Source organism: Phaethon aethereus (assembly GCF_964289735.1).
Source record: "Phaethon aethereus genome assembly, chromosome: 1".
NCBI classification, from domain to species: domain Eukaryota; kingdom Metazoa; phylum Chordata; class Aves; order Phaethontiformes; family Phaethontidae; genus Phaethon; species Phaethon aethereus.
The window spans coordinates 222359473-222382087 of record NC_138575.1 but is presented as its reverse complement, the minus strand read 5'-3'; the positions used below and the strand labels follow the sequence as shown (position 1 = coordinate 222382087).

Here is a 22615-nt window from a genome sequence, read left to right as displayed (position 1 = left end):
GCAGACACGGAGCTTCCTGCCCTACCACGGTGTCCGGCTGGATCCCTCCGAGAGCAGGAGAGCGCCTGCTCACCTCCAGATCTCATTAACATGCAGATTTGGGTTGCTGCCTGCCGTTATGAATGAGCCTGATAACGGCGGTCTGACATACGCGCCGTGTTTCCATGAGTCACAGCCGTACAGCGCTTATAAGAGTACTGTTCCATCGTATTATCTGGCGAGGAAACTCTGCTGTAAGCCAGCGCTTTTGTGGGTGGCTTATTAAGAAACAAAGCTGGAACACTGAGAATCAATATTAATACTGAATATATACACAAGGGGGATTGAGGCGGCGATTCTTTATGGCTTTGCTTCTTGCTTTCCCTCCAAGTGCGTGGAACAACTGAGGTTGAGGGAAATTAAACTATCCACATTAATTGGGTGTTATCTTCTGTACTGGCTAACAGCATGAAGGGCTTGAAGGGAATAGCTGGTTGGCCACAGGCTCCCAAAGGGAACGGTCACAGAAGTTAACATGTTCCTTGATCTCAATGAAGAATTCAGCCTGGTTCCCCGCATTTAACAAGTGGGCAAAGATGAGAAAAACTACCCAGGAGCTGAAAGGAGGCAGAGGGAAGAGAGGAGCCTATGGCTCGGGGGCTGGATCCAGCTTTGGACATGCGATCCTTCCTGCAGCAATACTAACGTCTGCGTTAACATGCGGTCTGCCTGGCATGTTGGAAAGGCCTGCTCAGCCTTAACCAAGGAAGAAGTTGCTGGTCGGAATAAAGCGCAATCCCCCTGAACATAAGCCTCCCATTCATTTCCGATACCCGTAACTTTAGTCTTTCCAAGCCCAACTGAGAAACTTCTAGTTACCAGCTGAGTGATCACTCATTACATCTCACCACTCTCCCTGTCCAGCAGTTCAACAGCAAAAAGGGACCCGGGAAAAGCCTTTCACAGTCAGGTGGTCTGTACGCTGCTTGTGAGGACAGCTCGGCTGGCTTGTGCAAGGATCCTGGCCCAAACTCGGAGAGACGCTGGTGCAGCAGTCACCAGCCCGCGGCACAGCCCAACCTTGCCTTCACGTGCTGCCTGAGGGTCCCTGACACAAGCCTCCTTTCAGTCCCTTCGGCCCAGTTTTCACCTGTGCCCGTGGTTCTTTGGGTCCCCAGACAGAAGATCTAGACAGGCGTAGGATAGCTTGGCTTCCAAGATCAAATGCTTTTAATTTTGTATAACGGGTATCACTTATTTTCCACCTCCATTCATGTCCTGATGGCTGGAACAAAGCAGCGTGTTTGCCTGCAGGCTCGTGAAACGTGAGCTCTTCAGTACAGCATAACCAGAGGAGCGTCACCCCCCTCCTTAGACACACGGAAGCACTTCTCATACAGCAGCACCCTGCTATCTGTCGCTCCTCCGTGCATTGTTTAGGAGTTCTGTAGCTGCCTGTTGTCCCACCCTAAGCATTGCCGCTACCCATTTGCTGACCTTCCTACTCAGCTGATGTGATTGACTTTAACTAATTTGAGGAATATGATGATGAGATGCAAATACTCAGAAAGAGGCAGCGAGAACACCCACACCAGAAGATCTCCACTCGATGATGGAGAGGCTGAGATCCTATGGAAGGGTGACCAGCTCTGGAGCCAGCCTCTGAAAAGCCCGCATCTTCTCTGGTTGATGATTCTGATGATGCTGCTCCTGCCCCTCCATCTTCCACATCATGCACCCTATCCCCATGTATTTAAGGTATATTTCTCCTCACATACAACCCCTCCTTACATTAATTCCTACAGGGAAAATTGCTTCACTCTCCATTGCACCACCTCACTATCACACTTTTCAGGAACACAACCTCAGAACAGGCAGCAGGTTATGGACACGGGCTGCCAGCGCCTCCACACCTCCTGTTCTTTGACTCGCATTCATAGCTCAGCCTGGAGAAGAGAAGGGAGACCTTATTGCAGCCTGCCAGGGCTTAAAGGGGCTGATAAGAAAGATGGGGACAGACATTTTAGCAGGGCCTGTAGCAATAGGACAAGAGGTAACGGTTTTACACTCAAAGAAGGTAGATTCAGACTAGATCTAAGAAAGAAATTTTTCCCCATGAAACCCTGGCCCAGGCTGCCCAGAGAGGTGGTGGATGCCCCATCCCTGGAAACATTCCAGGTCAGGTTGGACGGGGCTCTGAGCAACCTGCTCGAGTTGGGGATGTCCCTGCTTATGGCAGGGGGTTGGACTAGATGGCCTTGAGAGGTCCCTTCCCACCCAAACCGTTCTGGGATTCTGTGATTCATCTTAGGAACCAGACACCAGACATCCTTGCTGGCATTCAAATCCTCAGGGGGGGTTTCCACAAGGATGACAGCCTTGACCCCACCATCCTACAGGTGGCTGTTAGGGTGATAGAGTCACTCTCTTCTAAGAGAAAACACAGAACTCTTTTGGGTTAAAGGACACAGTTATCCTAAAGGCTCTTCAGTTCTCTGCTTACAGCACAGCCTCTGCTCCAAACTGCCTTGGAGCCTCTCTCTACCCTGTTTTCCCTCTGCGGTTAAGCACAACTATGACTTAACTCATGGTTTCAAAATCTTCTTCTTGGTACCTCCCACCACCCTCTCTCACACATCCATTTTCTATGCTTCAGACCAAAAGCCTGCATTTCCTAGTCACTGTAGTTACAAACATTAATGCCTAAAGGGCCATGACAAGCCATCAGCTGAGCAAGGCACTTGCAAAAGGCCAGCTCGCCCCTTCGTGCAGCAAGGAAAAACCAATCCCCAGCAGCAGATTAAGAGAGCGTGTAGCAGAAAACGCGGTCTGGAGAATTATAAACATCTGGCTGATTCTTCTAGCAGCCTTTGAGACAAAAAGCTAGAGAACTGAACAACATCAGCAACTGCTCCACAACACGAGCAACAACACGTCTCTGCTCAGCTTTCCTGGCACGGCCTAATGAGACAGGTTGCCAAACAGCAGAGAACACGTGTCTTGAATCGCTCCGTGAAGCCCGAGCGAGACAGCGTGCAGGCGTTCAGCTCTACCGCACCACCGGCTTTTCACTGCCTTAAAGTTATTACACCAAGACATTAGGCCATGAGAGAGAGTTTAAATGAGTCTAAAGGTATATTAGAAAACTCTATCACGCCAACCTCCCCTCTCCTAAATCACCAGTGGCGAGCTGTGTGGACCGGGCGGGGGGAGAGCAGGCAGGGGACAGCACTGTCTGGGGGGGACACGAGTCCCCAGCAGGGTGTTCCATGGACGGCGCTGCCCTCTCCCGGGTGCAGCCCACACTGCTCAGCTGAATGTCATGCTCCTGCCCCGCTAAGACTGAATTTGGGCTTTGCCCCTGGCAGGTGGCAAGAGCCCTTGAGGCGACCCTCTTCATGCCTCCTCTGTCAGCTCGGCAGCAGCTGTGGAGTTCCTGGGCCGTGGAAGCTTGTTGTAAAGCAGAGGCCGAAGCTGCTGGCAGCAGGGAGTGCCAGTGGTTCTCACAGTCCCCTGCCCGTGCCTGGCAGCGCAGGCATGTGCCAGGCACAGGCAGGCAAGGAGCCCCAAACCCAGGGCATGCTGCAGGGGGGATGCGGCTCCCCAGGGAGCAGGACTGGAAGGAAAGAGCACAGAAACAAAGGGAGAGGCTGTGGACGTGCAGCACGAATCAGGGGGAGCACAGAGCTTCCCCACCGCTGCCCTGCCTGACCAGGCTCACAAATCACCCAGACATCCCTAAGCAGCAGCTTCCTGCAATTAGAAGCAGCAGAACACATGTGCCAATTAGCTGCACACCAATATCCTCTTCGACCCTTGATCTAGGCCAGATCTCAGCCCCGGGGTGCAGCAGAGCCAGGCCATTTCCTCTGAGACTGGAAGGAGCATCCCCTGGCTGCAGGCCAGGAGGGCTCTCCTCCCCGGCTGCAGGACACAGGGACAGCAGCTCACAGCACCGGGCTCCCTGGATGCCTGCACTGGGTGGGACCTCTCAGCCAGCGAGAAACATCAGGCGTGGGTGAACGCAAGAGAGCAGCAACATCTGCTCCCGTCCCATGCAAGCTGCCAGGCTACCAAAAAATCTTAATTCTCTCCTGGTTGAGGGCAGGCAGCTGGGGCATGGGAGACCTCATCCCTTCTGGATTACTGAGAGAGACCAGGCAGGATGGCCGAGCTGGACGAGCAGCTCCACCTGGTTCTCAGACACTTCTCTTCACCCTGTGTTTTCAGGACATTCGCTTCCCCCACACAGCTCCAGACCAAGTCCCTGGCACTCGCTGCAGATGAGATCAGAGCTGTCCTGCCAGCAGACATATTTTGTTAATGCAGTGCTGCTGCTCCCAAACCATCCTGGGACCCACCCGAGCTGATCCAAGTCCCTCCCCAGACCTAGACCCACAGGAGGACTCGGTGGGCAGAGAGCAAACGTGCCTCTCAGGGACTGGTCATGCGCCGGGCCTGAGAAACGTGCTCGTTTGTTAACACCCCAGTGAATTTAACGCTGACAGACAGCTCCCAAACGATGCCATGGCATAACCCCAACAGCAGAAGGCACAGCCAGCGGCAACAAGGACAGCAAGAGTGCTGGAGGCCCATTGCCTGTGGGACAAGAGCGCTGGGACAGCTCTGGAGGTGCTCCACTCCCTTACAGGCATGTGCTTGGTCACCCAACTACAGCCATTTCCCGGACAGGTCGGCTTGGGCAGCACAGGCAGACCTGAGCCCTCTCCTGGGCTCACCCCAGCACCGTGGGACACGCACCCCCATCCAGGCTGGATTGCTGCTGGCTCACGCTGAGGAGCCCACAAGGGCTGTTCGTTCTGCGACAGATCCCCACAACGAGACTCTGCGGTTCCTGGCCTGGAGGGGTTCATCCGCACCGCGCTGCACCGCACGGCCTCACGCTTTGTCCTCTCCCAGCACAGGCATTTGTGACCCGCCCTCCCGTTCGCAGGTAGCTGTGCTCACCGTCCCTTCCGACCTGCTCGGGATCTGAGACAGCGAGGCGAGCACCCCAAGGTGGGTGGGAGCAGCCAGCTCCCGCTGCCCTATCCCAGGAGCTATGCCTTGGGATGCCCACCCAAACACGAACAAGTGCCGAGCCACAGCCGGTAACGAGGCTGAGCCCACCCCTTCCCCGAGCACTGACAGAGCTTCCCTGCCTTCCCAGCCCTCAGCAGCGCTGTTCTCTCACACCTTGCTAAAGCCTGCTCACCTGTTGACTTCCGAAACGTTGTTGATCCTTGCAGCTTCCAGCAGAGCATCTTCTGAAAACACAGAAAGAAGGGAAAGTGAGTTAGCAGTGAAAAACACGCATGCAAAAAATAACCCGGCGGTGGCACAGGCCGCTGCAGCGGAGAAGGCAGGACCTGTGCTTGCAGCTCTTATCAAACACCACGGGTTAGGAAGGATCTATTTCTGCGAGTGGGTTACTCCAAAACCCCTTGCTCGCAGACTTACCACAGCCTCCCTGCAAGCCCCAGTGCCAGGCTCTGGGGAAGGCAGGACTGAACAGCAGCTCTAGAAATGTGGTCACAAGCAGAGACACGGGAATCTGCGTGCCAGCTGAACCCCCGGCCTGGCTGCACAAGTCCCTTCCTTGCCTCTCCTGGCCCAAACGCAGATGTTCAGCCAGCTGAAACAGCAGCTCCCTGCATGCCACTTTGCTCATGGATGCCACCTCCATGGACACAGCCAGGGATGTGAACGGCTCCTCCCTAGGAAACCCGTCTCTCCCAGCCTGCCAGGGGTCATCCACGTCTGTAGGAAAGTACTTTTGCTCGCAACTGCGGGCGCTGCCAGTCCCTGGCTCGGAAGGTGCCATGGGATGGGCCTGGCAAAAGGCAGAAGCAGAGGGGAAAGGTCCCGCTGGGGCATCCGGGGCTGGGGGTGAGCCAGCAGCGGCTCCAGCAAGGAACCAATTGTGTCAACAACTGGAGAAACAAAGACTTCTCCCGTGTTTGCAAAGGAAAGCCTGCAAATGGGGGGCTCCGGGGTGCAGCAGGCATGACAGGGCAGCCAGCACTGTCACCCCAGGCGCTCACAGCCTCAGCCAGGGGCTTCCAGACACCACCAGAAGGCCAGCAAGTTCCCAGCGTGGGCTCAGAATGACACCTCCTGGCTAGACAGGGTAAGGACAGCACCCAGCTCTGACTCAGAGATGCAGAGAGCTGCTGGAGCAGGGGCTGTTCAAAACCAGCACAGCCAGCAGAGCTGTACCAGGGCACTTGGGAAGCTGGGACAATTCTTCCCAATTCTTACCAGCCTTCAAGGTGCTTCATGCTCTTTCCCCAACATTTTGTGCCTCCTTTCTCCAAGCCATCTGTGCCCGTGGCTCGGCCTTCTGCCTTGCATCTTTAGCCTGGAGAGCAGCCCCAGCAGCCAGGGCTCCGTCCTGTGCGCCCCTGGCCCTGGGGTGAGGGTCCCTCTCTCGGGGCACGAACACACAGCCACAACCAGACAGAAACAGCGATTACTGCTCACCCCAGCAGCCAGCTTTCTGCAGAGTTTCGAGTTGCACCGCAAACCTCAACGTTTCCTTCGTTGCCCTGAAAGTAACGGCACTCAGCGTGCTGCAGGGAGCTATTTTGGCTGACGGATGTCATCGGTGCATCCAAACTAAGAGCTTTCCAGCACAAATTGCTCGTGGTCTTATTAGGAAAGCTGGGATCAGTGGGCACTGCAGGTTTACCTGGGCAGGGCGCTGTCTGAAGGACAATTCACCAGGCTGAGTGTGTCAGAGGGGAGCAGCGGGCATGTTTATGTGTCCCCCCGGGGGATGATGGCTGCTCGCTGGCCCCAGCACCGCAGCTGAGCACCAGCAGCACAGGGCACTCAGCCCCACCTGGGGTAAACTCCAGGCACTTGGGGCCAAACAACCTTTGGTATCAAGAGTTACCGAGCGTTCAGCCACTGCGGCCTGGCCTCAGGCCCAGCACAGCATCCTTCTCCCAGTCACAGAATCGCATCATGGTTTGGGTGGGAAGGGACCTTTCAAGGCCACCTAGTCCAACCCCCTGCCATGAGCAGGGACATCCCCAACTCGAACAGGTTGCTCAGAGCCCCGTCCAGCCTGACCTGGGATGTTTCCAGGGATGGGGCATCCACCACCTCTCTGGGCAACCTGCACCAGGGTTTCACCAGTCTCATTGTGAAACATTTCTGCCTTAGATCTAGGCTAACTCTCCCCTCTTTTAGTTTAAAACCACTACCCCTTGTCCTATTGCAACAGGCCCTGCTAACAAGCCTGTCCCCATCTTTCCTATCAGCCCCTCTCAGCCCTGGCAGCTGCACTAAGGTCTCCCTGGAGCCTTCTCTGCTCCAGGCTGAGCCCCCCCAGCTCTCCCAGCCTGTCCTCCCAGCAGAGCTGTTCCAGCCCTCGGAGCATTGCTGGGGCCTCCTCTGGCCCCATTCCAGCAGGTCCATGTCTCTCTTGTGCCGAGGGCTCCAGAGCTGGACGCGGCACCTGGTAAAGAACACCACAGGGCTTCCCCAAACCCACCCGCAAAGTAAGAGCGAGGGGCAGGCTCTCTGACGCACAGCCCAGCTCAGCGAGCTCTGCAGGGACCCCCAAGCTCTCCAGGCCTGACCTACAGCAGCTACATCCCTGCATCCCTGCCCTCTCCAGGAAAGGGAGCGCCTGCTTCCCCACACTCTCCCCACCTCCCTGGCTGTGGGGTTTGGGGCGCTCGTGGCTCTGTCCCCTCTGCCTGCAGCCAGAGCCACATGGCTGCCCGGCTCTAAATGGTAACCGGTTCACAAACCAGCTCCTGCAACAAAGCTAGGCCTGGGTCTCGCAGACCTTTCCCAAGCACTAATTACACAAGACTCCCCATAATGATGGTGAAACCTCCTGGGTGACAAACCTGTCAACCCAGCACAGCAGTTTGCACGTTACTCACAGGCAAACCAACCTCTGATGTGCCTGAAACCACGGAGTAAGCGTCCTGCTCTGAAGTCACAGCCCCTCCTGCCCCAGGCCTGTGTCACACCAGCGGCTGAGTTCGCTGGCAACAAGCCTGAATCCATGAGAAGCGAGCACTCGGTCATGACAAAGGCACCGCAGCGAGCAGGGAAGGGCCCCGTTGCGCACACACCATCTCCTCTTCTGGAGCTTGTACCGATCCCGGATCCTGACTTTGCCCAGCTGAAGGTCTGAAGGTTGATGCCTGGCACACAGCAGAGCAGCAAACGCGTCTCTGCTCCAGCACCACCTTGTCCAGTAACACCAGCAAGGCCACTCCATCTCCTGGCCTGCAGCAGGAAAGCGGGGTGACAACAACCTGGGGCAGGACAGCACCCCAAATACTCCCAAACACAAAACATTGCACAAGTGCCGAGAATGGGACTTGCTGTGGCACAAACCTACAGTTACACATCAACCTAAAAGCATGCAACTTGCCCCAACAGATCACCAGGACTACCCCGTGCGCTTCAGCTCAGACGCACACGTCAGCCTTTCTAGACCCAAACATAATGCTGTGGCAACAAGGGCTTGTGGCCACCCACCACCTGCTTCCTTCCTGCAGCAGGGTAGACATAAACCACTCCGAGAGAAGCCTTGGGCTTATCGGGGTAGTAACTCAACCCCTTCCCAACTCCAAAACCTTTGTACCTGCCCAGAATACCCTACGGTCAAAGCAGAGGACGGGGGAGAGCCGGCCCTGTGAACACGCACCCTGACCGCTCAAAGCCTCCCCTGCCAGCCATCCTCACCCACAGGGACTCAGAGCCTGGTGCTCTCCCAGCACACATCACAAAACCGTCCACAGAGACGGGCGGGGGTGCAGCCAACAAGAGCACTGGCTATTGCATCTTGGTGGCAAACATGAGGATTGTTATCTTCATGCTACAGAAGAGTTCAGGTATCCCTCATGGACCAGCACACCTCTGGGCTGGGGGTCAAAGACAATATTTTTCCTGAAAGGCTTCCCAGGCCTTCTCCAGAGGGACCCCCATGCCCCCCTCCCCGGGGGGTGCAAGCTCCTGTGCTCTGCATCAAGCCCCCTCCCACCCCAGGAGCCAGGACAGCGAGCAGCGATAGTCACCCTTGGACCGGTGGTCCCTGAGGTAGCAGTACGCCAGCGCAGCGACGAGGGTGGGCAGCGCAGCTCCCGGGGGGCAGCTCCCATCTCCACTCCGATGCCCACCGGGGTCTCCTCCGTGACGACAGTGCTGCTCAGCATGCGAGGGCCATGGCACCGGCTCTCCAAGGGACGCTGCGAGGCTGGATGGCCCCGGCATGGGGCAGCCTGCGCCAGCCAGGCCGGCGGTGCACGGGCTGGGGGTCCACAGCAGGACCAGGCCCGGGACCTGCAGCCCCGGCCCCTCTGCTGTGGGTGTCCCCTTTGGGCCTGGCCCCGTATCTATAGGGGCACCCCCTGGGCCTGGCTCCACTGCTAGGGGGGAGCTCCCCAGGGCCAGCCCCACTGCTGGCGGGGAGGCCCTGCTGCCCAGCCCCACTGCTAGGGGGGAGCCCCCGGGGCCTGACACCATTGCTAGGGGGGAGCCCCCCGGGCCCCGCTGTCGCCCCCCGCAGGCCGCGCCCCGCCATGGAAGCCCCACGCTCAGCGGCGGCGGCGCGGCCTCGCGGCGCCGCCTGGCGGCCAAAGCCGGGAGCAGCCGTGGCCCTGCGGTCCCGGCCCACTCAGCTATTGCCGGAGCGCCGTAGGCCGCTCGTGACGACGACAGCCACGGCTGCGCCCGGAGGAGCCGCGCCAGCCCCGGCGGCGGCGGGTGAGACGCCAGGGAGGCCAGCATCGTCCCCGCACTACGCCGCTCGCACCGCTCTCGTCCCCCCCCACGCCGCTGAGGCCGGCGAATCAAGATGGCGGCCGCCGGCTGCCCGGCGCGGTCATGGCGTCGGCGCGGCGACGCGCGCAAGGCCTGCTGGGAGCTGTAATCTTCGCCGCGCCCTTCGCCACGCTGCGGAAGCCGCACTGGACTACAACCCCCAGGGGGCGCCGAGGCACGGCCCGCCCTCCCAGCGCATGCCGGGAAGCAGCGCCTGCTTCCCCTCCCGGCAGGGGGCTGAGCGGGGTCGACGCCGAGGACGAGGCGGGGCCGCGAGTTTGAGTCCGCCCCCCCGGCGGCGGCGGAGGGACCGGGGTTCGAGACCCGGCCGGGCCCGCATGCTCGTGCTGACACAGCTGGGCACACACGCGTGCACACAGAGGGCACGCACGCAGGCACACCTACACACACGCCTGCATTTGCACACGTGCACTCGCACACACACAAGCACGTGCATTCATGAATGCACACACAGGGATGTGCCCACAACGTGTGCACACTCGTGCACTTACAAACACGCATGCACGCGCAGAGGAGCACATGTGCATGCACGCACACACGTGTATGCACACGTAGGGTGCACGCACGCATGCACACACATAGGCACTTGCGCACGCGTGCGTGCACAGGCACGCACACACGCATGGTAACTCATACACACCTGTGTCCACACCCATGCACTCATGCACACACAAACCCTGGGCGTGCACCCCGGGATGAGCAGCATTCGGGACGGGACATCAGGGAGCAAATACCTCCGGGAGTCGCAGCCGGGGCACTTGCACGCCAGCCGGGGGGATTTGCACGCCCAGGTGGGCTGGGTGCTGCTCATCTGGGAGCTGCGTGCGGGGAGCGCCTGCCTGTCTGCAAGCCCCAGCGTGTGTGCACACACATGCGCACGTATGTGCGCCCTGCGTGTGCATGCATGTGCCAGAGCGCGCCTCTGTGTGTGTGTGCATGTGCGCGTGAGTACACGTGCGTGTGCACGCATGTGAATCGCCGGGTACGTGCCAGTGAGTGCGTGTGCATGCCTGTGTGTATGAGTGGACACGTGTGTGCATGCCTGTACATGACTCTGAGTGTGTGTGCACGCGTGTGCGTGTGCTGGCAGGAGGCACTGAGCACCGACGGTGCCGTCCCTGCTGCCGGCCTGACGCTGGTTTAATCCCCGAGCGTGGCAGTGGCTTTGCCTCCTCACCGACCCTCAGACGACACGAGGGACCCCGGGATAGATCCAGCAAACGCCTCCGCCCGTGGCCACCTCCGTCCCCCAAAAGGCATCAAGATGCCCCAAAAAGCCCCCTGGGGCCCCTCGGTTGCTCGCCGGCGGCAGTCCAGGACCCTCCCTGCGGTCCCACCGAGCCGCCACGCAAGCCAAACAGTAAATCACTGCCCTGAGGGAGAAAAGCTGCTTGGTCGGTGATAAACAGGCGTGTAACTGGACGCTTGAGAGTCGGAAAACATGGAACTGCGTATTTTAGGGACAAGAGGAAAGGCAAGCGGCGCGTGGGGTTTCACCGGGAGAAGGGCTCACCGCAAAGGCAGAAGAAACGGTCGCTTCAACTACCGTGCGCCGGTTGGGAATGCTCTTTTCTCCACCCCACTGTGTCTGGCACCTCACGGAGCGCGGGGAGGGCAGCGGGCTGTCGGCAGGCTGCGGCTCCTCTCCCCTCCAGGGCCGTCGGTGTTTCAGAGCCGGAGGAATTCGCCCCGTCTCTCCCGCGCACTTACAGCTCCGGCAGGAGAACGGGCGTTTGGCATCCGGCGCAGAAAACGGCCGCGCACCACGCCACGGGGGCGTGCAGCCGGGGGGCTGCAGCCGCCCGTGCTCCCGGGTCCTGCATTATTCCGGCGGCCGCTTGCACGGTTTGGCGTTACGCACCATCGCTTCAGCGCTTCAGCGGGCTCTGACAAGCCCGGTGCCTGACACGGCTCCTGGGCGTTCAAACCGGGTTGTGAAGAAGTTGTATTTTAGCAAGAAAAAGAAAACTTGACACACCCCCCCCCCCAAAATTCAGGTGTATTGATAAGAATCGATTTTATTGCATGCATTATTAAATATCTGCTTTCTGCCCGCCGGCCTCCGGAGAATAAGAGCTGAACGCGGAGCTCACGGCGGGTCTGCTGGGCCAAGCCGTGCCGGAAAACTCCGGAAGGATCGCGGGAGCTCACTGGTGACTGCGGTGGCTCAGCCTCCTGCAGGAGACCCATTTTCTTCAACGCGGCGATGAGCCTTTATAACCCAGCGTTTGCACCTCTCCGCCGGCTCCCAGCGGCCGCCCCCGCACGCCCGCAGCCTGCGGCGTGGGACACATTTGCATGGCTAATTTAGCTTTGCACTCTGCTAATTAAAGTCTGTCAGGGGGATGCAAAACGGAGAGGCGAGGTTACGGCTCGCACCACAGCGAGCTCAGCACCGCGCAGCAGCCAGAAATTGCCATTTCTGCACCGAGCGTGGGGCTTCGGCTGCGTTGTGAGCTGGCTCACAGGAGCCGCCGGCCGTTGCTGGCAGCTCCACTCCCCCAGTTCCCCCAGTTCCCCCAGTTCCCTGGCCCGGCTGCAGCAGGCGGCTGGCCCCGTCGCACCGCGCCCCGCACGCAGGCAGGATTCCTAGGCCCGCTGATGACGTCTGTCCTATTTTAGGCTCGCGCTCTGCACGCCGCGGCGTGCACCGCAGGCCCTGTCTGGGGACATGGGTGTTCCCGCTCCCGCGTGAGAGCTGGGGTTGCCGGGGGGGCGAAGCCGGGCTGGGAAAGGCCACAGGGTGCTGGCAGCCGCGCTGCTTGCCGGGGGACAAGGTGGGAAAAAGCCCGGGTTTGACCAGCGGAGCCGGCACCGGGCTGTCCGGGAGGGCTGGGGCGAGGGGGGCGAGGGTCTCCCCTGCGCCAGCCGCCCCAAAGCCCGGCAGCTGCAGCAGAGCCCGCGGCCGGGCGCCCAGCCTCACCCCCAGCCCTGCCGCGTCGCCGGCCCGGCCGTCGCCCGCTTCCCACACCCGTGGGCTTTCCACCCGGGGCCGGGACAGGGCCTAAAGGCTCCCGTGGTTATTTTTCCCGGGTCGGGACCGCCGGAAGCGGCCACCGGCGCGCCGAGCCCCAGCGACGCGAGGTCCCGGTGCCGCGGGTGCTGTGCGCGGCGGCACCCGCCGCCCCCCGCCCCGGGAAGGGCCCCATCCTCGGACGCGCGGCCGGGAAGGGGCTCCGTGCCGCCCACCCTGCCCGTGGAAGGGCCCGGGACCGCTGCTCCGTCCTCCCCCCCGGGGCAGCGCGGGCAGCGGCAGCGGGCGGGGGCTCCCTGCGCGCTTCCGAGCCGGGGGAAGGGACTCCTGAGCCTGCCGCGTTCCCGGAGCCGCCTGGGAAGCCCCGGCCCTCCCCAAAATCGCCTCCTGGCCAGCGCTGCGGCTGGCGGCGTGCCCTCCTGCTCCCGGGCTGCTGCACCTCCGGCTGCGGCGGCGGGCCCGGCACCGGCACCGGGGCTCGCTCGCCGGGCACCCACCCGCCGTGGCCCCGGCCACGCGGGAGGGACGACGCTCGCGTGCCGCGCGCGGACACGGAGCCACGGAGTCGGCTTCACGCCACGCCGCCTGGCGAGGGGCCGCGGGCCCCCTCCCGCGCCAGCACCCGTGGGCCCTTCGTCCCGCTTGCCCGAGGGGCCCCGCGAAACCGGGGAGGGTGGGGCGCGTGGCGAGAGCGTGTGCGGGACGCCTTGAGCGTGTGCGGACGCACGTCTGTGTGCAGGCGGGGACACGCGTGTGCACCCGTGTCTGCGTACAGGTGGGGACATGCGTGTGCCCCCGTGTCCGTGTGCAGGCGTGGGGGCGTGTGCACGGGCGGCCGGGTGTGCGGGGGGTGGGATGCGTGCACGCGCGCGCGCGCACTGTGGGTGTCTGTGCAAGCGCAGCACCCGTACGCATCCGTGCCTCCCCGGCACCCCCCACCCTGCCCCGGCACCCCCCCCCCACACCCCCCCTCCGTGCCGCCCCGGCGCCCCCGCCCCGCCGCGGCCCCGCCCCGGCCCATGGCGCAGCGCGCACCGGGCGGCGCCCGCCCCGGGGATGCCGCCGTAGGGCCGCCGCCACCCGCCGCACCGGCCGCCGGAGAGGGGGGGCGGGGGGTGCGCCGGGGCCATGTCGGGTCGCGACAGCGTGCAGATCCCCGACGACCGGGACTTCGGGGCGTTCCGCGCCGAGTGCGAGTCGCAGCGCGGCTGGAGCCTGAGCTACAGCAAGGCGGGGGTGGCCGTCTGGGTGCAGCTGCTGCCGCCCGAGCGCTCCCTCCACAAGATCAAGGTGAGCCCGCACCCCCCGCACCCCCCGGGTGGGCCCCGGGCCGGGGGAGGTCCCCGTGGGGGGACCCGGAGGCAGGCGGGGACCCCGGGGGCGAGCGGGACCCCGGGGGTGAGCGGAGACTGGGGGGGGTGAGCAGCGACCCCGGAGGTGGGCAGGGACCCCAGGGGTTAGTGGGGACCCTGTGGCAAGTGGGGACTCGGGGGTGAACAGGGACCACGGGTTAGTGGGGACTGGGGGGGGACAGCCAGCACCCTGGGGTAAGCAGGGACTGTGGGTGCAAGCAGGAACCCCGTGGCAAGTGGGGACCCTAGGGCGATGAAGCACCCTGGGGTGAGCAGGGACCCCAGGGGTTAGTGGGGACCCTGTGGCAAGTGGGGACCCTTGGGTGATACAGCCCTCTTGGCCCAGCTGGGGCCCTCTTGCAAACAGGGACCCCAGGACAAGTGGGGTCCCAGGGGTGAGCTGGCACCCCAGGACAACTGGGGACTGTGGGACAAGCAAGACCTCGGGGGTAAGCTGGGGCCCCGGGGTGAGCAGGGACAAGTAGGGACCCCTGGGGACAAGGGGGGTACGCAGCGGGGCTGGGGACTTACCCAGGGACTAACAGGGACCCCCGGGGGCTGGGACCCTGGGAACCCCCAGCGCTCACTGTTGGGGGGCTCCTCGGGGCCTGCCGGGCACCAGCGTGCTCTCACCAGGGCCGTCCCCACCCGAGCCATCTCCTCGCCCTGCGGTGCCCACTGCAGCCCCCTCCCCTCCGATACAGACCGGGGGTCCCCGGGTCCCCGCTGCGTCCCCCGGCACGTCCCTTCCCTCCCCGGTGCCGGTTTGCTGGGCTGGCGCAGGCGGGTGCATGCTCGTCCCGGCTCGTCCCTCCGGCAAAGCGGGCACAGGGGCAGCGTTAGCGGCAGACCGGGCACCTGGAATCAAAGGGAAAACTTGGGACAGGAGTGTCATCACACTGGGGTTGCTGGTTGGTGGCCATGGGCCACCGTGCCACGCTGGCTGTCTGTAGGGCTGCTCGGCGTCCCCATCCCTGCCAGCACCTCCACAAAGCTGTCCCCGGTGCAAGGGTTACGTTGCCCTCGCCACCGTGGCGAGGCCCGGCAGGGACGGCGGCAACCCGGCGGGGTCGGTGGCGGAGCGGAGGCGGCGGCGGCGCGGCCTGCTCACGCGCCGCTCTGCAGCAGCCGCGCAAACAAGCGGCGCCGGGGAAGCCTGTCCCTGGGGTGGCGGCGGTGGCAGGAGCACCGGCTGTGCCCGGCTCCCGCCGCGCCTGCGCCTGCGCCCGCCCGGGAATTGCCCGTTTGTTCGCCGGCGCTGGCCGGCTGCCGGCGTGGCGGAGCGGCAGCTGCGTGTTTGACGTGTTTGGGCCGCGGTGACCCGGGGACAGGTCCCCGCCGTGTCCCGGTGGCAGCAGCCCGCGGTGCCATAGCGGCGAGCCCCGGGGATGGGGGGACAGCCCCTGGAGTGTGGGGGGTCCCAGGTGCCACTGCCCCCGCAGAGCCGTGAGCCTGGCCCCACGCCGGGACACGTGGCCAGCGGGACGGGAGCACCCCATCTCCGTGGGCCTGGGCGTCTCCGTGGGGCAGCGCATCCGGCCCCCCCGCCACCCCCCCCGTGCCCCCCTGGTCCTGCCGCTTGCTTTTGGGGTGCTGCTGCCTCCCCGAATGTCTCCAGTGGGGCGGGGGGGCAGCTTGTAGAGCCACGTGGGTGCGAGCACCCAGCAGGGACGGTGCCGGGGGGGCCAGTCCCTGCCCATCCCCTGCCCATCCCCTGCCCATCCCCTGCCCGCCCCGGCAATCCCGGCGTGCCACGTCTGCCTGCAGCGATCAGCGCGGCAGGGAACCGGCCCCAGGCGCGCACCGGGGTGTCCTGGCCCGGGCCGGCGCGGCGTGCTCCCGGCACCCGAAGCCACCCGTCGCCCCGCTCTGTGCCGGGGGAGCCTGGGCTTGGGGCTCTGCGCGGTTACCCCCCCCGAGGAGTCTCTTCACCCCCGGAAGGACGAGGTCCCCGTTTGCCCTTTCCCTCCGGCCACCTTTGCTCACCGCGCCGGCTCCTCTCCCCGCTTCCCCCCCAAAGCCTGCGCCCCCGCCACGGGCCGGCCCCGTGGGGCTCTCCCAGCCCCCTCCCGCCCTGCTCCCCCACAGCCCGGCCAGCTCCCGGCGGATCCTGCTTGGAAGGATGGGGCTCGGAGTTCATTTGTTGATGCCGTGCGCGTGCTGAGCGGCACGGCGGGTATTGGGGGCCGGGGGGGACACCGGCAGTCCCTCTGCCACCCCCCTGGTCCCCAGCAGCACCCAGACCCAACACCTCCCTCCCGGGACGGGTTGTTCCCGCTGGATTTCGTGCCGGCCGGGCGGCTGCGCCAGCACACGTGGCACCGCTGACGTGGCACGGCGCGGCCAAGCCGGGGTGTTCGGCCCCCGCGCCGCAGCTCCCTGGGGAGGGGGCTGGCGGCTGCCCACCATGCCGCCTCCAAAGAGGTGCTCTCCTCGCTGGCTTTCTCGCTCCGGCTGCCGCTGTGTAACTCGGCGAAACCCGAAGGTCTCGCCGCGCTTTCGGGCGGCTGCGTCCCCCCGCGCCGCCTCCCTCCCATCAGGGATGCGGCTCTCGTCTAACCTGTTCTCTGGAAACGAGTTTGTGCCACCGGGACCTGACACAACCCAGCGCTGGCTCAGCGGCGGGACGCGGGATTCGGCGGCCTCCTGGCTGCCCCGGTGGGGCAGCGAGCCGGCGCCTGGGGGCCCGAGTCTCCGGGGGAGATGTTGCCCCTGGGGACAGGCTGCTCTGAAAGGATGGCCGGGAGCCATCCCGTGGGAAGCATCGGGAGGGGGCTGGAGCTTCGCTGGGCTTTGCCGGAGCCGCCGGCATGGCCGGGCTCTGGGAAGCCGCCTGGGACGCACGCGCTGGCCGTCCCTGCCCGGACCCCGGCTCCCGCTTGTTACTTATTCATCAGGTCACCTTGAGACGTGGCGCCCGGTCGCCAATGATCGCGCCAAACATCCGGGCCACGGGGAGATCTTCTTTTTAGTTAACGACCCGCGTGGCCGTGGCCGCCGACGCTGCCTGGACCGGGTGCCATGCACCCGCGGGGCTGGGGAAGCCCGCTCCGGGCGGGAACCTCCCCGGGCTTCGTGGCAGTATCGGCCCCCCGAAGAGGTGGGGCAGGGGGTTCAGCTGACCCCCAGGGGAGTTTTTCTTCATCTCAGGGGTCCCCTTGGTCCCCAGCTGGCCACAGCCCCCCAGGCGGAGGTGGGGATCTCCCCATGGGATCTGCTTTGGTCCCGCAGCCCGGCACGCCGTCGGCTGTCCCGTCCTGCCCGGCACCGCCCCAGCACCAGGGGCTTTTCCTCCGGGTGCCGGCCGTGCCGGTGTGGGCGCAGGCAGCCCCCGCCCTGGCACAGAGCTGCCCCACGAGCCCCCTCCCTGGCCGCCGGGGCAGAGCCTGGCACGGGCAGCCCCTTGCACCCACTGCCTTCGCCCCCCGCTCCTGGTCTGACTTCCTCCTCCTCCCCCTCGCCCCGCAGACGTCAGAGTCAATATTGACTCAGGGCTGGGGCGCGCGGTGCTCTGGGCGCTTCCCGGATGGCACCGTCCCCTCTTGTGGCGAGACCCCCCCGGTCCCCTCCAAGCCCCCCGGCAGCTGCGGGGACGCGGCTCGCCCACGGCACGCAGGCGGCGCGGGCGGGTCCCGAGCCACCCGGCTGGTCCTGCCTGCGTGGGCACGGCTCGGCCGACCGGCCTCGCCGCTCTGGGAGCAAACGGCAGCGGCGGCGGCACCCGAAACCACATCCAGCCTGGCCGGCGCGGGCGCGGTGCCGGCAGGGAGCGGGGGGTCCCCAAGCTCGTCGCCCGGGGGTGTGCTCCCCAAAACCCCCGGGCGGGGCTGTCCCCTGCCGAGTCCTCGGCTGCGTGGAGGCTCACGTGGTGGGCTTGCAGCACAGGGCGCAGGGGGACAGGCTCCGTGGGGCAGGGACGGGCTCCGTGGGGCAGGGATGGGCTCCGTGGGGCAGGGACAGGCTCCGTGGGGCAGGGACGGGGTCCGTGGGGCAGGCACAGGCTCTGTAGGTGGAGGTTTTGGCTCTGTGAGCAGCAGCCGTGTCCCGCTCGAGGAGCCGGGTGCAGGGCCCTGCCCCATTGCCGGGTGCTGCCGTTCCCCTTGCCGGGGGTCTCCAGCACCGCGCGCTCGGGCGAGGACGGCGGCTGCGGCTCCTCCACCCCGAAATCCCTAAATCCGGTCCTAAAAGAAGGGCCCGACCGCAGCTCCCTCCTCCGGCTGCTGAACGGGAGCGTGGCGCGGGCACGGCCCACCCCGGCTCTGGGTGCCGGGGTCTGGGGGCCCAGGCGGGGCCGGAGCCGACCTTGGGGAGGGACCGGGGGGGCAGGGTGCCGGTACCCGCCTCGCAGGCACCCGTGCTTTTGCCGGGGTGCAGGAGCAGCGTCCCCCGGCACACGGCACGGCTGCCGCCAGCGCCCGCGGCACGGCTCCGGCGGCCCTTGGCCTCAGCTGGGTGGCATCCCCGCTGCCGGGGGACACGGCGGCTGCTCCTTTCTTCTTTGCCTTATATTCCCAAGGATTTGGCTGCCATGGTTACCGGAGCTGCTCCCAACCCGGGGAGGGGGGCTGCTCCCCGCGCCGACCCCCCGGTGCCGTGTGCGGCCCCATGCACCGGCCCCCCACGGCACCCCCGGTGCCCCATGCAGCGATGCTGCTGTGGGGGGAGACCAGTGGGGGGGGAGAGGCGAGGTGGGAGGGTGCCCCCCCAGAAGGACCCCCGGCATCTGGGGCTCGGCTCCGCGCTGCCTCAGGGTGTAGCCCCAGCCCCATGTGCCTGGGCTGCAGGGTGGCTCAGGGTGGCAAACTGGGCCAGACTGGGCCAGACTGGGCTGGGCTGCTGGTTGGGATCCAGCTCCTGGGGAGGGGGTTGCCTTGGGTTTCGGGGAACCTGAGAGGAGACCCACGCCCCGGGCGGTTTCTCACCCGCCCCCCCTGCAGTGCAGGATGGAGTGCAAGGACGTGCCGGCGGAGACGCTGTACGACGTGCTGCATGACATCGAGTACCGGAAGAAGTGGGACACCAACGTCATCGAGACCTTCGACATCGGGAAGCTGACCGTCAACTCCGACGTGGGCTACTACGCCTGTGAGGAGGGGGCTGGGGGTGCCGGGGGGAGCCGAGCCCTGGGGCCGTTGTGGGGTTCAGCAGCCGTGGGGTCGGTGGTGCCCGGGGGCCCTGGGCATCACTGGGAGGAGCCTGGGTACCAGTTCGGGAGGAGCCCTGGACCCCCGGAGGGGATGCCTATACTGGGGGGGGTCTCTCACTCCGGTCCCCCACCGCTCCTGTCCCCAGGGAGGTGCCCCAAGCCCCTGAAGAACCGTGATGTCATCACGCTCCGCTCCTGGCTGCCCATGGGCACCGATTACATCATCATGAACTACTCCGTCAAGCACCCCGTGAGTCCCGGGGGGGCTGGGGGGCGGCCGGGGGGCTGCCCGCACCACGACCGGGGAGGAGGCTGCAGGTGTCGGGGGGCTTTGGGGGTCGGGGCGGCCCTGCCCGCGGTCGGTGCTTGCCTGTACCCCTGCCCCTGCCACCGACCCACCCCCGCCCCCCCGCCCCGGTCGCTGTCCCCCCTCAGAAGTACCCCCCCCGGAAGGACATGGTGCGGGCGGTCTCCATCCAGACGGGCTACCTGATCGAGGGGACGGGAGCCAAGAGCTGCACCATCACCTACCTGGCACAGGTGGACCCCAAAGGTAAGGGGGGGACCCCCGCTCCCACGCCCCGGGCTCAGCCCAGCCCAGTCCCGCCCTCGGGGGCGGCCGCCCTCCGCTCGGGGGTCTGTCATAACGGGTCAGCCAAGGTTCGTAAGTGGGGCTGGGTGTTTTCCGGGGCCCCGAGGGGTGGGTGGGCTCGGGGTGGGCTCGGAGATGGGCAGCAGCGGGCAGCAGCGGGCAGGGGGGCAGCCGGGAGCATCGGGATGCGGCCGGAGCCAGCCCAGGAGCGCTGGAGGAAACGTTTTGGGCTCGTTCTCTTGAAATATCTCGTTTGGGGTAGAAAAAACTGAAATAGCTTTTTTTGAACTCGGCAAGAAGCTGAGACGGCAGTTGGGGTTGAACCCCAATTTCCCTGGACTGTCCCCCCCCGCTCGCCCTGTCCCCTCTCCAGACGGGTGTCCCCCCCCCCGGGGGGCTGGCACCGGGGGGCCGGGGGGCCGGTCCCAGCCCCGCTCCTCTTGTCTCGGCAGGTTCGCTGCCAAAATGGGTGGTGAACAAATCCTCGCAGTTCCTGGCACCCAAGGTGAGTCGGCCGTGCCGGGGGGTCCCGGGGAGGGTTGGGGGGGGGGGGCGGAGCGTGTGGTCCCCGCGCCCAGCTCGGCTGCAACCCAGCCTTCATCCCAGGCGATGAAGAAGATGTACAAGGCTTGCCTGAAGTACCCGGAGTGGAAGCAGAAGCACGACCCGCACTTCAAGCCCTGGCTGTTCCCCGAGCAGAGCCGGCTGCCGGTGCTGCCGCTCTCCGAGCTGTCCGTGCAGCACGCCGACTCGCTGGAGAACATCGACGAGAGCTCGCTGGCCGAGGCCAGGGACGACCGCGGCGAGGCCAGCGACGAGGACAGCGTCAACTGAGCCCCCCCGGCCCCCCGGGGCTCCTTCGTCCCTCTTGTCCCGGCCCCCCCGTGCCGTTCGTGTCTCCTCTCGCACGCACGTGCACCCACGCTTCTGGCTCGGGGGGGGACGGGGACCCCCCGCTGCCGCCCCCCTGCCCGGGGGCGTCCGGACCCTCCGCAGCCACCGCGGGACACCCACGTCGTCCCCGTCGGTGGCAAACCCAAAGTGCCCTTCAGCTCTTGCCCGGGGGGGGAGGGGCAGAGGAAAGGGGGGGCCCTGCCCCTGCTCCCCCACACCAGGGGCACCCCCATCCCCTCCCCACGCTCCCCCTCTGCTCCCCCGTCCCTCCTCCCCGTCTCCTCTGTTATGGTCTAACAGAACTGCCTTCCTCCCGCGGGACCCCCACCCCGAGCGGACCCCAGGGGACCCCGGGGGTCTGCCCGCTCCTCCGGGTGTGCAAAGGGGCCTTTAGGGGCTCCTGGCACCTCCAGGTGTGCACGGGGGGCTTGGGGGGGCTCCTGGCACCTCTGGGTATGTTGGGGGGCTCCTGGCATCTCCAGGCATGCGGGGGGTCTCTGGGGGGCCCCCAGCATCTCCAGGCATGCTGAGGGGATTTGGGGAGGCTCCCGGCACCTCCAGATGCTCGGGGGGTCTCTGGGGGCTCCTGGCCCCTGCAGGCATGTTGGGGCAACTTGGGGGTCTGCCGGCACCTCCATGTGTGCTGGGGGGTCTGTGGGGGCTCCCGGCCCCCCCCTTTCCAGGCAAGGGGCCCTGAGCTCGGTGTCTGAACACTTTCTACGTTGGAATTAGAGGCCTTGAAGCGGGATTTTGGAGCTGTTCCTTGGCCGCGCTCCCGGCCCCCCCGCCTTTGCCTGGGGCGGCGAGGGGAGGGGGCAGATTTTGTACCTTGGACCAGAGCTGATTATTTAGGAATAAAACAAATAAATCCGGCGCGGGGGGTGACGCGGCCTCTGTCCTGCCTGGGTCCCCTGGGAGCCCTCCCTGGCCTTGGCTCCTGGGGGGCTCGGGCAGGGGGTCCCCGGGGGTCCCCCGCCATGGTGGCCCTGCTCACCCTTGGGGTCCCCCTCGCTGCTCCCCCCGGGGGGTCGCGGCGGTGGCGATGCCACCAGAGAGTGTCGGAGAAACCCCTAAACCCAGTTGGCGCTGAGCACTAATTGGGGACAAGGCTGCTCGCCCCTGCGGTGGGTTTTGCCCCAGCCCATCCAGACCAGTAACACCAGTACTGCCTGTCAAACACCCCAACTGGGGCTGAATCCCCCCAAAAACGGCCCGGGGGGGGGGGCGCTGGGCGGGGGGGGGCACCATTGGGGGGGTGCATCCCCGGCGGCTCCAAGTTTTCTCCATTACTGCAAGGAGGCTGGAAACGCCGTAAAATGGGAATAAAAGCTGGAAACGGGAAGCCGCGACGCTCCCGAGGCCCTCACCCTCCCTCCCGACCCCGCGGATATTTGCCAGGAAACCTAAAAAGCAGCACCCCCCCCCGGGACCCCGGAGCCGTGGGCCCGAGCCCCCAAGCCGGGGCGGGGGGTGCACGGAGCGAGGGGTGCGATGGGGAGGAGGATGAGGATGGCGGGTGCCGGGGGGCGGGCAGCGGGCCGCTGCCAGGCTTTGCCGGGGCCGCTCTTTATTTAATCTTTATTTAATTAATTCTGGGAAGGGTTTTTTCCCGCCCCCCCCCCCGCCCAGCCCGGAGCCCGCGGCCGCCGGCCAGGTCAGTGTGGGGATGCTCGGGGCGGGGCGGGGGGGCACCGGGCGGCCCCCGCTGCCCGGGGGGGCCACATCGGCCCTTCCCCCCCCGCGGCTCTGCAAACTTTGGGAAGCGGCCAGAGCAGGGCGGGGGGGGGGCACCGCTCCGGGGGTGCCGGGGGGGGGGCCACGGCCGGGACCGCCCCCCCCCCCCGGTGAGAGGTGCAAAGCTCAGC

General features: G+C 65.2%; 2 protein-coding genes across 2 annotated transcripts in view; one reads left to right on the top strand and one right to left on the bottom strand.

Moving 5' to 3' along the window:
* The window catches only part of CLPB (ClpB family mitochondrial disaggregase), a gene marked incomplete at its 5' end in the record, with an annotated part of 91671 nt that extends 81933 nt beyond the window's left edge, over positions 1–9738 (bottom strand). Inside the window, 2 exons of the mRNA XM_082014507.1 lie at positions 5195–5246; positions 9027–9738. Coding sequence (XP_081870633.1) covers positions 5195–5246; positions 9027–9738 — 764 coding nt within the window. The remainder of the gene's footprint in view (positions 1–5194; positions 5247–9026) is intronic.
* Positions 9739–13894: 4156 nt separating this feature from the next.
* Positions 13895–20690, top strand: STARD10 (StAR related lipid transfer domain containing 10; the record flags this gene model as incomplete). Its single annotated transcript, XM_082014506.1, has 6 exons — positions 13895–14056; positions 19056–19203; positions 19411–19514; positions 19700–19817; positions 20309–20361; positions 20463–20690. 6 exons carry the CDS (start codon positions 13895–13897, stop codon positions 20688–20690), a joined length of 813 nt encoding a protein of 270 aa, XP_081870632.1.
* Positions 20691–22615: the final 1925 nt, after the last annotated feature.